Below are 14,928 nucleotides of genomic sequence, written 5' to 3' on the forward strand. Positions count from 1 at the left end.
CTGGGCCTCTGGATTTGTAGGGAAAATATATTAAGAAATTCTACACCAAGCATTAGGCATAATACTTTTAGTAATTGCTGCTTATCTTTGTAATGAGATCCCTGGTGGCAGAGAAAATAGTCTGGCAAGCAAGTACCTTGAGGGCTGAGGTGGTTTCCGTGACATTACTATTCTCTAATTCATGTAGAGAGCCACGAATGTAATTTGGATTGCTCAATAAATATTAATTGTCTACAGAGATATAGTTTTAACTTTGCTGTTCTTTTATCCACCCAGGGATCTTGCAGCGGGGGCTCGGTGGGAACCCTCAAAATACTCCTCGTTGCAGAATGCACGGCATTTCCAAATTATTGAAATAATAGGGAAACCAGGGGGGGAAAAATCTGTATTTTAAACACCCTATTGGTTAATGGGGCACTACAGCCAGACTTTACTTCTCAAAATTTATATCCCATTTGCTTCCCAAAAGAATGGTGTGGTTTGCAATGAAAGGCACACATTCTCTCAGGTTCTTGGATTAGCAAAGTAAAATTTAAAACCAAACTCAAGGAAGAAGTGATTCTATAAATCAGTTGGGCTGAATATTAATTTGAATCACATTAACCATTTCTGATGCACAAAAAAGGCAGTCATGTGGTTCAGTCCAATATTATTACTGCAACTTAGGGTCTGATTTAACATGAAACTTCCTGGCAAAAAGGGAAACACAATTTTCACTGTAAACCAATTTTTTTTTTTTTTTTTTTGGTCTTTTAGCCATTTCTTGGGCTGCTCCCACGGCATATGGAGGTTCCCAGGCTAGGGGTTGAATCGGAGCTGTAGCCACTGGCCTACGCCAGAGCCACAGCACCACGGGATCCGAGCCGTGTCTGTGACCTACACCACAGCTCATGACAATGCTGGATCCTTAACCCACTGAGGAAGGCCAGGGATCGAACCCCAACCTCATGGTTCCTAGTCAGATTCATTAACCACTGAACCACAATGGGAACTCCCTAAACCAAATTCTTTAAGAGAAACAAAATTAGATTGCACTGAAAGCTGTGCCCATGAGAACACTGTACCTTCCACCACAGGCACAGGGTGGGAGTGATTGGCAAATGAAAACCTAAAAATACAGGTCTGTGATAATAGACTGTGACACAGAGTTATCGTTCAGAATCCCTCCATCGGTATATTCCAGTGTTTTCTAATCTGGTGGGTCCCAGGAATACTGATGCTCTGAAGTTCACTGGTAGGAAACAAAATAACGTGTTTGACGCTCACAAAGCGTGAAGTGCAGGACAGCTTAGGGCCTTCCACAGCTATGCTGTGTATCCGGGGGCTCTCTGAGAGCAGGATATTTACCCCAAATTATTTGTCCATGGAATCTTTTTAAGTTTAAACACCAGTTATTAAGCTAGTAGACTGTTCAGTTCAAAGACTTTTTTGGAAAAGTTAACAAAGATCAGTGTTATTCAAACTATTAGTGGGAACAAACAGCATTTTAAAAGTTAAATAGAAAAGTGTGTAACTAAGGAAAAAAAAGAACATATTGTGAAGATAAGTACTGTGTAACATCTTTTGGGGAAGTCTTCTTAGGGCTGCACCCACGGCACATGGAGGTTACCAGTTTAGGGGTTGAATTGGAGCTGCAACTGCCAGCCTACACCATAACCACAGCAATGGCAGATCCGAGCCACATCGGTGACCTACACCACAGCTCATGGCAACGCCGGATTGTTAGCCCACTGAGCAAGGCCAGGGATCGAACCTGCATCCTCATGGAGACTACTCAGATTCGTTTCCACCAAGCCACCATGGGAACTCCTGTTGTGTGAAATTTTTACGCAAGTAAAGGAGGCAGAAAAGGAGGGGGAAGGCAGTAGGACCAGGTCATGCCATAAACTATATTTCTTATGGGTTAGGACAAAATAGCTTGAAAGCCAATGAATGACACAGAAAAATGGATGACTATGAAGACTGGGGGGGGGGGGTTGCACAACACATTTTTAAATACTCTGTTTCTTGCAAAATTCCTTTTCATGTGGGTAAGCATACTCATAATCACCAAGTTAAATAAAGCTTCCTTCAGAGACACTGGGGGTGAGTTTCCACAGGCTCTGGTTGTGCCCTGCAGGAGGGCAAGGCCAGTTCAATCCAAGGCAACATAAAGGTTCAGAAAATGAGCAGACAGGAAAGGGCAGCCCAGGGCAAGACCATGATCCAGGGCGTCTGGGCACTTGGCCGCCAGGCTGGACGGGAGCAGGGAGCCTGGGGAGGGGCAGCCGGAGAAGCAGGCAGAGTGAGGAGATGTGTCCCCCAGAGAGTCTGGACTCCATGCTGCAGACAGCAGTGAACAACACATCTCCAGCTGTCAGCAAGATTATGTGGGCTGCAGCTGGCAGCTTATGTGGAGGGGAGCAACGGGGGTGCAGACAGAAGGATGGGGGTTAGGGATTTAGGTGGAGAGACAGGTGTAAGAAGTGGTAAAAAAAAAAAAAATTAGCTCCAACTTGGAAATAATGCAAAAGAAGGACTGTGTGCTTTTTCAGTATCATCGTGGGACATTATTTAACAGGTTCTCCCTAAGGATGTCTTCATTCTTTAGTGCTGAGCTATCCAAGAGGAAGATGAAGGAAGCCACGTAGGTAATTTAAAGTTCTAGAAGTCATATTTTTTTAAAAGGAAAGAGAAACAATAAGTTAATTTTAATAATATATTGTATTTAACCTAACATCCCCAGTATCCCTGAGCATGTAATTAATATAAAATGTTGTTATGAGTTATTCTACATTCTTATATTTTACACTTTACGGAACATCTCAATTCAGATTAATCACATTTCACGGGCTCGAGAGCCACCCGTGACTCGTGGCTACTGTTCTGGACAGCTCAGTTCTAGGGGAAAGTGTCTCTGCCCGCCTTACTTTTTACTACCTCAGGGCTAAAGTCTGTGAGGTCAGTTGTTAACTTGTTGCAGATTCATAAATTGCAAATAAGTTCTCCAACTTTCTGCCAAAAAAAAAGAGAAATAACCCCAAAGATGAAGATCTTATTGCTAGTAGAACATTGACCAGTTTTGTATCTAACTTAGTTACCTATTTTTACCATTTTCTCTTTTCCTCTGCTATTGTTAGGAAGAGTATTTTCTTTATGCCTTTGGTTGTAACCGTTTGACTAGGATATGCCCCCAAAGAGGGGAGCGTGCGTCTGTATGTCTGTGTCTCTGTGTCTGTGTGTGCATGTGTGTCTGTGTGCGTGTGCGTCTACGTATTTAATTCATCCTGCTGCAGGTCCTTGGCGATTCTTGAAGGCACATGTGTTTCCTGGTGGCTTCATTACAGTTTAGGAAGATTCTTGGCATTTCCTATATTCTGTTGAAGTGGCTTTGGTGTCCTGCTGCTTCCTTCAATCATAAGTTGTTTATGTCAAACAACACTTTGATATATTTTTAAAAATCATAAACAGCCTTATTGAGGAAAAACTGACATACAATAAACTGCATCTATCTAAAATATACAACCTGATAAGTTCTGATGTGTCTCTACCTGTGAAATTCTCACTACCATCAAGATAGTAAATCCCAAAGATTCCTCTTGCTTCTTGATAACCCATGCCCTCTGTCCCTCCTTAGGTAACTCCTGGTCTACTTTCCATCACTATAGACTAGTTTATCTTGCATTATCTAGAATCCCCCCCTTTTTTTCGGTCTTTTCTAGGGCCGCACCTGCGGCATATGGAGGTTCCCAGGCTAGGGGTCTAACTGGGGTTGTAGACACCAGCCTACGCCAGAGCCACAGCAACGTGGGATCTGAGCCGCGTCTGTGACCTACACCACAGCTCATGGCAACGCCGGATCCTTAACCCACTGAGCGAGGCCAGGGATCGAACCCCAAACCTCATAGTTCCTCGTCAGATTCGTTAACCACGGAGCCACGACAAGAACTCCTAGAATCTTAAATAAATGAAATGATACAGTGTGTATTCCTAGCGGGGCAGTTCTGGCTTGTTTCAGTGAGCTCAGTTCTTTTAGGATTCAGCCACGCTGTGGTCTACAGTTAGCTCTCTGTATCCGTGGGAGACACTTCCATGAAAGTACATCTCTGTGACTGGTGTCTGAAGTGGGGGACAGTCTTGTGGGGACTTAGCCCTGATCCTGGGGAGGGGGGAAGGGGGTGCTGGGCTACATCCTGGTAGTTTGTGTAGGAACTGAATTCAATTGTAGGATACCCAGCTGCTGTCTGCCGAGAACTAGAGTTCCGGGTGGTGTGGAAAACCAACATATTTGGGGTCAGAAGGATTCCATGAGCAGAAACGATTCATAGGAGCTGCATTAGTCATTGGATTCACCCTGAAGCCAAAAATCTCAAGTACACTGAAGGAAGAGTTCAGGTTGACAATTTGTGTACGAGACGCCGTGACCATCCATGCATGGGCAATGGCAGAAGGCTTTTGGCAATTTATCAAACTGAATCATTTGCTGAGTATATACAACAGGCCAGTAACCAAGTGAACACTCTGGGTCACCACAGTGACAACTTTTTCTGCTAAGACACAAATGCATGTCTGTGTGGTTCGAAAGGCTACTTCTCCATTGACACGACTCTTCCTTCTGGTTTCAGGAGGCTCCACGTGTGCCAAGAAAATCATGATACTTTCAAGACTGACCAAGAACCACTAGAGCCTGGCCTGCAGCAGCCAGAGACGGCCACTCCTCACCTGGCCTAGGGCACAGGAGAGGCACGAGATGGAAGTAGCTCAAGGATCCCATCAGCAGAATGTTTTGCTTTTTCGTGACACGACAACCTCTGGCTCCCACACTTCACTAGCTGGGGCTGAAACATGCTTATGAGAAGCGCTGGGATATGCCCTGAACCAGTAACCAAAACACAGGCTGCACGCTTCAGAAGAAACTCTTGCTTTCATAGATCCACCCACAGGGACCGCACCGCCGGGAAGGATCTGCTTGAAAATGCCCTTGACACATCCCTCTGGGGAAAATTTTTCTTGGATAATCACTTACAATGTCTTTCCTTAAAGGTTATTCTAGTCTGAAAGCATTAGCCAGCATCCCAGCATGATTAATAGAAGGCAAGGAAGCCACTTCTACAGAAATAAAATATAACTATGGTGTAAATCAGCAGAGGGGCCAAGTAAATCCTGATGCCTCTGCTTATCAAGAGTCTGTATTAAAAAGAAATTAGCGCCAGAGGTCAAACTAATACTGGAGCATAGGGACAGAATTATTGTTCTCTCCCGGCAGACTTTTCTCCCCGAGGCAAGACAGCATATACCCCAGATTAAAACTTTTATCAGCAGATCCTGGAATTCCATCAATCTTTCATTACTGCCTGGCTCAGAAAACCCTCTGACTAGACTAGTCCTGAGGAAGCCCGGCCTCTCTCCGTTATTCCTAGGAAAAGAAACAGTGGCCAAGGGAGAAGAGAGAGAACTTTCAGATTAGTTCAAAACCCAAGAACCCACGATTTCTAACCCCTGTCACCTAAAACAGAACTGCCCTTTATCACTGACAGCTTCTACCGATGTAGAAAGGGCGTCTCCTTGGTCCCCGTGCTGCTGTGTTGCCTGCAGTGTGAGCAGCTGAGCAGAAAGACCAGCTACTGTCACCTGCTCTCTTGGATGCCCTCCTGGCGGCACACCCGCCCTGCACGTTGTGTGGAACGCCTGCCTCCTTTAGGCAGCGTCAATTCAATGTAAGCGTCAGCAAGGGAATCACACCAGTTATTGGAACAGAGAGAAGAGCACATAAAGAACTGCTGGCTTCAAAATGAGAGGGAACAGGAAGAAGTTATCATGGAGGCTGCCACTGGAAGAGGGGCTGTGACCTGACGGGTACAGAGAACAAAGGGCAGAGGCTGCAATTATTAAAACCCAGAAGCTTGGAGAAGCCCCATGGAGCAAACCTGCTGACACTGAGGAGGTGGTGCCACTTGGCTGGCATCTCTAGACTTGAAGAAGGAGCCCCAGGAGCCAGGGATGCAGACCTTTAAAGAGGGCACCCCAGCCAGTTGTGCTGGTGGCTCTGAAGATGGGGTGTGATCCTGCCTCTGTGTGAGTGTTGGCGAAACTGCAAGGTGGGATCAGAACTGATGGAGCAGGATGAAGAAGCTTTTCTAGAATGATGCTCTCAGACTCAGGAAGCCCGTCCCTCCTTCCTCCTCCAATCTTGCAGCCCCCTCTTGTCAGCCCAACAGAAAGCCAACTAGAGAAGCAGAAATGTGTTTTGCAGAATCCCAGCTCCAGCCTCACAAAGCAGGGCAGAGAAAGGTGCGTTTGCACCTGGGAGACAGCACGTAATGACCAGCACAGGAAGTAACGGGTCATGCTAGGAGCGCTGAGGTGATTTGTCTTCTGACTGTGTCCGAAGGCTAGTTGTTTCACCTCTTTTTTTTTTTTTTTTTTTTTTTTTTTGTCTTTTGTCCTTTTAGGGCTGCATCCGAGGCATATGGAGGTTCCCAGGCTAGGAGTCGAATCGGAGCTGCAGCTGCCGACCTATGCCACAGCCACGGCAACGCCAGATCCGAGCCTCGTCTGTGACTTACACCACAGCTCATGGGAACGCCGGATCCTTAACCCACTGAGAGGGGCCAGGGACCGAACCCGCAACCTCATGGTTCCTAGTTGGATTCGTTTCCGCCAAGCCACAACGGGAACTCATTTTTTTTTTTTCTTTTTTGATAATGGTATGAATTTGGCCATTGTTGGCCCAGCTAGAGACTCTGTTTCCCAGAATCCCTTGCAGCTGTGTGTGGCCAAAGGGATGTGAACAGAAGGTGGGCATAGGTGACATGTGCAAGTTCCAGGTCGCCTTCAACTTAGAGCCAAGTTCCTTGGGTGGCCAGACTAGGATGACACAGGTGGGATGGCAGAACAACCAGTAGGAAGGCTTCTGAGCCTGAATCACCCAGCTCCCCCGATGGCATGCAACTGCAGACTCTTCAGGAGAACGAATCTCCGGTATTTTAGCCAATGGACTTTTGGGGACTTGGTGTGGCAGCCTGGCCCGCACGCTGTTTAGTACACAAAGGGTTAGTTAGATCTAGGAGCAGGAGCCGGGCTGAGCAATGCTTACAGGTACCCCGGGTAATGCTGGCAGAACTGAAACATGGCTAGGAAGGGAGAGACCCTTGAAAAGGACTTGCCTTTCCCACAGACTTCCTATAGAAGACACGATGACTGCCTGATTCTATTCAGAATGCACTATTACTCTGAACACTCCTTCTATAAAGAATCAGGCCAGGGGGTTCCCACTGTGGCACAGTGGAAATGAATCCGACTAGTATCCATGAGGATGCGGGTTCGAAACCCTCGCTCAGTGGATTAAGGATCCGGTGTTGCCGTGAGCTGTGTGTGTGGTGTGGTCACAGACAAGGCTTGGATTCCACGTTGCTGGCCGTGGCGCAGGCTGGCAGCTACAGCTCCAATTCGACCCCTAGCCTGGGAACTGCCATATGCTATGGGTGTAGCCTAAAAAGCAAAAAAAAAAAAAAAAAAAAGAGTCAGACCAGACCCGGTTCTCCACATTTGGGTGCCTTATTCTTTTTTCCTTTTCCTTTTTAAAAAGCAAGCCACTAAAAATGGAAAAACCATTTTCAGCTTGTCAGTTTGTCAGCCTCAGTTTCACACCTGTGGTTTCATCTCCTTAAAGAAAGGGGCCAGGCGGTAGAGCACAGAGCTCTTGGGCTTTCGGGCTGACCCCAGGAGCTCCCATGAGGACAGAGGATACTTCCAGCAGTCTGTCTCCTGTCACAACTAGTCAGGTCACCTAAGGCAAGCCACACCTCCTGTCCTCAGTTAATCTCTAAAATAAAGAGGCTGAAAGACAAAGGCTACAAAACCACCCTTTACATTTAAAAGGCTGTAAGTTAAAGTTTGGCCTATTTTAATGAATTAACCTCAGTATTATAATGGGGATGCTCCAAGGCCCAGCCCATCCATATTTAAGCAGTGTTTGTGTTTTTCTAAATAAATAAATAGATAAATAAATCACCGATAGGAAAATGAGAGCATGAAGCATGTGTGGCAAGAGACGTCTACAACTGAAACCAGGGTCGGGCGGATAAAACCAGTTGGGAATCTCCCAGGAGAAAAGAAGATGAAAAAACTGTTCAATGCACTTCGGACTCACTATATTATTTAGATAAAAGTGTCCTGAGATCCTAACCAGACAAAATGGTTAAGTCAAAGATAAACATTTGGAAATGAATTAATGAATTCATTTTGCTTTTTAGGGCTGCAGATGCAGCATATGGAAGTTCCCCGGGTAGGGTTGAAATTGGAGCTACAGCTGCCAGCCTACACCACAGCCACAGCAACGTAGGATCCGACAGCAAGGAAGGCCGGGGGTCGAACCTGCATCCTTATGGATACTAGTCAGGTTCATTACCGCTGAGCCATAAGGGGAACTCCTGAAAACTTACTAATCATCTATCACAGGGTAAGATTTTATCAGAAATTGTTCATCAAAAAACAGAAAAGAGATGCATGAAACACCTTCTTGGAAGAGACGTTTTGCTACACAAACTATGAGCACAGACAGTTTCACAGGGTTGATGTTTAACTTACATAAGAAAGTGCTTTTTAAAAAGCACCAGTCCACAGTGGCTCTGATGGCTGCTCTTAATGACGAAGGAATTTATTCTTCAGTAGAGCAGACCCAGAGGGGTCTCCGCTTAAAGTGGTTATTTATTTATTTAAAGTAATTCCAACTTTTCCTAAACACAAAACCAGCCATCTAGTGTTGCCATTATTTTAAATTAACAAGTACTGGCCAGAGCGGCATTTCCCAAAGTGTGTTCTACGCAACTGCATATCCACAAAGAAAAGGGCTCCAGTCCACACCAGCGCAGGAGAACCTCCGAGAGGGTCCAGTGCAAAGAAGCCTGTTGCCCTGGGTTTAACCCACTCTCCCAGCTCAACGTAGAATCTTTTTTTCTTTTTCCTACCAAGGAAAGTCTGAACATCTGACCTGATTAGTGCTTCATGGAACACTGACCTGGAAAATCCCACTTACAGGGTCTGAAACCATCTACCCACGTTCCTTTCTCATGGGAAACAAATGGGATTCGCAGAGTCTACTGCCCGCCGGCAACGTCCAGAAGGACCTGGGTGCCCCTTCCCATACCTGCCACAAGAAGGAAAGTCCCTGTTTCAAGTCCTCTGTGTCCAGAAGTCCTGTCTGCTTGCTGTTGATTCCTCCTTAGAAGTTGAGTGCTGCTCCCCAGCACTGAATGAGTACACAGAGCTGTGGCCAGGCTGAGTAGAGACCCCTGAAATTGTGAAATCCCTCTCACCCCATCCTTGGGACAGCAGCCTGCAGGTCCCAGGGGACAAAATGAGAGGTGGCACGGTGATTACCTGCCCAGTCACTGGGGGCAAGATGCCAGCTTTGAAACCCAGGGCTACCGGCACCCCTGTGGACAGAGTCCTAACCACAGGCCCGGAAGCAGAGCAAGCCAACCTGGGAGCTCCCTGGTGCTGCCTCTGATGGGAAATACAAGCCTGATGAAACCCCCTTCACCAGCCCCTGTCCCTGGGAGCCGTGACATTTATCCCACTGTGATCAAAGGGAACCAAAGGACAGAATAGCCAGAGAGGACCCAGCCCTTCCTTTGCTGGCAGTAATGCAAACGGGCTCCAAGAGATGCCTTTACAAAGCCAGGCATGACTCTCAAGAACAAGGCAAAAACTGCAGCCCAGTCCTGCGACCACCAACACCCCACAGAGAACGAACGTCTGATGTGATGGCGGCTCCATAGCCATTCCTAAGAAGAGATTTCTCTAAATTAACACGGGTGACAGGGGCTGGGGATGGGTGGGTGTCGCAGTGGGATTATCTCCACCCAGAGTAAACTTACTCCGTAAGGAATTTCTTTAGAACAAAGCAAATCCGCTTGAAAGCCTTAAGAAAATGCTAAACCCAACATAACTTCATAAATTCTGAAATGACATGGCTTAGTGATGCGCTCTGAATTTCAAGACAGGCTGTGTGCTTCCAGCCTCTGTATACACCCTCCTTATATTCATTTTAACCACATCAAGAAATCCCCTAAGAGATTCCATTTTCACAGCAAGGGAAGTTACAAAAGAGAATGCGAAATGGGCTCGTTTTCGCAAGCAAAATGAAACACTTTTATGTTTTATTCATGCAAAGTGTAAGCTCCTTCCCTTTGCAGCATGACAAATTGAATTTGCTCTTGTAAATTGCTGTTTTTTAAAAAAAAGAATCAAAAGCAAAAGAAACATTAAAAAAAAAAAAAAACCCAAAATAACCAGAATACAATAGCCGTTCTTCTAGAGAATAAAAACTCAGATGGGACCAAAGGGGAGAAACAGAACCCTTCACTGACAAACATACTTTCTCATTTACTGCTTCCCAAAGCCATCAAGCTCAAGGGCCCCCAACCACTACAAGAGTTTTCTGAGGTCCTGACAGCTGATATGGAACCCTAAGTGTATTTCTAGATTATACTTACTTGCTAACACTGAGTAAGGATAAGAAGTGGTTTAAAAAATATGAGTAACCCAGCCCACATTTCAACAATATAACCAAGGCAGTGGAACCTAATTTAGGCTGATATCATTGTTGGGCAGAGAGTGGAAGGGGAGGGGGCGCCTCTTGCTGCTTTATAGGACAACTGACCTCAGAGTGTGGGGAACAGCCTCTCATCCTCCGTTATCAAGTAAGAAACTCTTCTAGAAACCTCCCTTAGGTCTGACCCGTCCCTTTTCCTCCCTGTCTTTGAAAGGAAGCCATGTCATTAGTTGTATCTGCTCACGTATGTTGCTTTAGCAACTCGAAAGCTAACATTCACTAAGCATTTTCCATGTCCCCCATCACTGTGCCACCTCCTACACATATACCCAGGCGCATGTATATGTGTGCTTTGAGGTCCTTATTTTCATTCCCATTTCACAGATGAGAGAAACTGAGACTCAGAGTTTGAATAATTTTGTCACCTAGAGTTTGAATCTTTTTTTCCCCCGAACATCCAGCGTTTGGCCCTAAAGAGCTGGGGTGAGCTGAAAACCTCAGCAATGAAATCCACTCACATGCCAACCTTAAGAAAACACATCCCCATCCAGCTGTACATGTATATAATGATCTTCTCCTGCCTTAAAACAGACTTGGAGGAACAGGGGAGGATCAAGCATCTTACACTCTTCCATCAAGGCTAAACGTTTTTAATGATGCTCAGACATCCTTTTTCCTTGTAGAATCCATCAATCCATTGCAATGCATCAACTCCCGCGCTCCGGCTCTGTCAAGCAAGTGAATGGCAGGTGTGGACACAGAATCCATCTGCTCATCCCCCCAAAGCACCTGGTCCAGCTGTCAGTGTTCACCACTGCTACAAAAGCTCAAAGACACAACTGTGCTCCCAGGAAGGTTTATCCAATCAGTTGTCAGAGGCCACCCTGCTTTCTCGCGCAGACCATTTCTCATGTGCACTTCTAGCAAAATACCTGTCCTTTGATAAAGGCTTAGGACTTGGAACTGAATCAAAAGATTATCCAACCCACCACTGCCCAGCCTTGGGGACAAAGGCTGGACCAAGCCAGAATTGTGCAGAACTGCAGGCCCAGGAGAGCCGTCTCTCTGTTGCCTGGGAGTTTCCCCAGCTTCTGTAATGCTCTTGTCTATTTTCGACAAAGTAATAAATAATCATCTGACAGCTCGTCCCTAAATGCTAAGAGATCTTCGGGTACCTTGAGAGTTGCCAAAGATTAACTATAATTCAAGAGGTAGAGGCATTTCATCTGGCCCAATTACTAAATAGAAGTATCCAAATATGATGGCTGTGGTAACTGCAACAGAATATGCACTTGAAAATCAGAAGCTCCTTGTTTCCAGTCATTCTGGAGAACAAAAAATTCACAACACATCTAAGTAAGAAGCACTTGTTGGAAATGACAAATGTTCAGAAGAATTTTAGAAAAAGTACATATTGAGTGGAATTTTGGTACGACCAGACATTTCAAATGTTCAAAAAGTTCCAACTCCAAACCCCAGAAGTTTCTGATCAGCATCCGTTAATGACCTAAGGCTTGTGATTAAAGGCTGAAGGACCGCTCCCTCCCAGCAAGCCCTCCACCAGGAAAATACAATAGCGGAGCATGTGCAACAGCTGAGGCTCAACTTTAAACAGACTGCAGAAAAAAGGCAGCAAAAAGCATCTGGGGGAGTTGGAAACTGAGGTGAATGAGGATGAGCGGAGGCGAGAAATACACAGGACCAGAGGGAAGAGAGCGAGCTGAGGAAAGGTGCGAGGAGCAGAAACCAGGAACGGGAGTAGCTTGGAGAGCTTACAAGGCAGGGCATAGGGATGTATTTTAATTGTTTACATCGCTATAGAGCATCTGTCACGTTTCATATTCAGTGACATGCAGTCACCGGGAGCCCAGACTTCAGGGTTAAGCTAAAACCGGGGCGCCTGGCGAGGTGGCTAAGGATGGCGTCGGCCTGGGCACTCACCGGCCGTTGTCGCGGCCCACGCCCCACACGCGGATGCTGACGATGGGCTGCGCATGGAGCACGCTGTGGTCCATGGGGTCCACCAGGCTGAGCGTGTCGTTCTCCAGGACCAGGTACATGTCCTTCCCCTGGGATTAACGAGAAGACAAGGTTACCTTCCTCACGAAGCCACGCGTCCTCCGGATGCTTGTGGCTACCCGGGGATGTCAGTCCAACAATCAAAATAATCACCCCTTGGGCCTGTGGTTTGTTTTCCTAAAACAGAAACTTCCTCTCCCGATTAAAATATTCGTACGTCTTTCACCGTCCCCCACATGCCCAATTCCTCTCTCCTCCAAGTCCTCTCGGGGGTGTCCCTGCCCTGCTCTCTAGCTGGCTCTTATTTTTGATTATTTGCATTTTGGATCTTTAAGAAAAAAGGCTAATGGCAGGTTCCCTGGAGAACCGGGTCGCTGACTCCAGGTCTGTGATCCTATCAGGAGCCCTCTCTCCCCATTCCTTCCCCTCTGGCCAGACCCTAGCAGGCATCCCCTTGACAGCCTTCCCAGCTTTGTGACACTTCTCGTTAACACAAGAGCCGACGCTGATAGGACTTCATCACGTCTCAGGTATTACACCACATGCCTCTAGTTCTTTTGCTCGTGATCGCTCTAACTTACTAAGAGGTCAGTTTGTTATGACCATCCAAATAGCAGATGGGGAAACTGAGGCTTACAGGTTAAAGAATTGGCTCACGGTCTGACACAGAAGCCGAGACACCTTCAGCTGCACAGGTGCAGCTGTGATACGGACCCGGGGGAGGCTAAGGTTTCTCCTCTCCTGCGCTGCTGTTCAGATTTTCAGGTTTTGGTCTCCTTGTCTCCTGACATACTGGCTCACAGAGAGCAGGGATGCTAGACTAGCCAACTCAATCCCCCTTGCAAACCCTCAGGCATAATTTTAAGAAATTATTAAATATTTGCCGTATAACTGAAAGTGGACACTTCCACTGAAGATCATGGTCAGCCCAGATGCCGTGGTGTGGACGCTAGGGGGGCTTAGCAGGACAGAATAAGAGGCTTCCTGGTGGGTCCTCAAATCCCAAAGCAGGGCAGATAAAGTGCTCCTTGGTCTGGCTTTAGCGAATGATGCCTTAGGTCCCCGTCAAAGGTTCTCAGAGTGAACACAGCTCTGCCGCCGAGGTGGCGGACCTGGGTGTTTCAGTGCCTCTGCTGGTCAAGGTCTAGCAGAGTGTCTACAGCTGAGATCCAGGAGGGGCTGAGATCTTCCCAATGGTCAGGAAAGCCGTTTTCAGCTGAGAACACTGGCAGAAAACAAAACTTGCGTGGACTGTTGTAGCTACAGACCCTACAGAGCCTGAAGCAACAGGCTACTGTCCTCCTTGGACCTACAGCGCCCCCGGTGTCTTTGCTGGAGAACTGCAGCTCATTCAGCTTGCTGCAGGCCAGGACCTGACCATGGACACTGTAAGGTCACAGCTGTGTCCAGACCCTGGGCAAAGAGCCAAGTCTTAATTAACCAATTTGTAGATGAATCATGATTGAGGTGCAGGTCTTGGAGAGATTCAGTTTCCAGCACCTCATGGAGGCTGGGTAGCTGGTCCGTAGCTAAGCAACGGTTGGCAGAGCTAAGGGGAGGAGTCCAGCTAGAGTGAAGGGCTGCAGAACCCACCCTGTCCTCCCACTGAGGGCCGGGCTTCCCTCCTCCGGCCTTCCGATGAGGCCGACATGTGCTCAGGAACTGCACGGTCCCAGAGCCCTGGGGAGCGGGGGACCAGAGATCAGGACATGTGATGTGCTTTGGGAGACATTAGAGACTAGGGATTTTTGTCCTTTTCACTCTTTGTCCCCTCCCACCAGGAACTAAGCCACTGACTGTAGCCTAAAAGAAACCTTCCACCAGACCCCCTGGGGAGTGGCCCCCCACATAATTAACTCCCATCTGGTAAGCCCCACCCCTTCTTCATGCAGCTACTTCCACCTTGAAGGTGCTAACAGACTCTCAAAGGCTTTGTTTTGGCTAACGTCATCACTTGATATGTTAAACATGTTTTGCAGGATGTGAGCCACAGGGAGGTCAAGTCCCCCAGCAAGGAGCTGGGTGATGCATTTCCTCTGGATTGATTCAGCTTAGAAACCAAACTGGTCCTCACAAAGGCAACAGAGGCCAAGTTCATCAGTTAACTCTACCGACGACCTTTGTATTACTGGACAGAACCAGTGACAACTGCCAGCTGGTCATCTAAAGTGAGTGGCTGGCTGAGGGTGGCCCATCCCTGGATGAAGGCTCATGGTGGCTTCTGCTGAGTTCATTTGGCACACTGGTGTCTTCCCATGCATGGGTACCCTTGCCATCTTCCCACGAACACTCAGCAACTCCTGGGTGGCTACTGGAAAGTCGTGCCCATTCGTTTTTGTAACCCAACCAACCAGTGCTGATGCAGATGTCAT

At 47.0% G+C, this 14,928-nt stretch overlaps 1 protein-coding gene across 50 annotated transcripts in view; it reads right to left on the reverse strand.

Moving 5' to 3' along the window:
* Positions 1 to 14,928, reverse strand: part of APBB2 (amyloid beta precursor protein binding family B member 2) — a 380,374-nt gene that overhangs the window by 58,767 nt on the left and 306,679 nt on the right. For all 50 annotated transcript variants that reach the window (XM_084971889.1, XM_084971870.1, XM_084971863.1 and 47 more), the window contains one exon: positions 12,479 to 12,606. In XM_084971889.1, coding sequence (XP_084828015.1) covers positions 12,479 to 12,606 — 128 coding nt within the window. The remainder of the gene's footprint in view (positions 1 to 12,478; positions 12,607 to 14,928) is intronic.

Source organism: Sus scrofa, chromosome 8 (genome assembly GCF_054392235.1).
Source record: "Sus scrofa isolate SSC_HxYL_T2T_F1_AM1 chromosome 8, Sscrofa_HxYL_maternal_Yorkshire_Landrace_v2.0, whole genome shotgun sequence".
In the NCBI taxonomy this organism is placed as follows: domain Eukaryota; kingdom Metazoa; phylum Chordata; class Mammalia; order Artiodactyla; family Suidae; genus Sus; species Sus scrofa.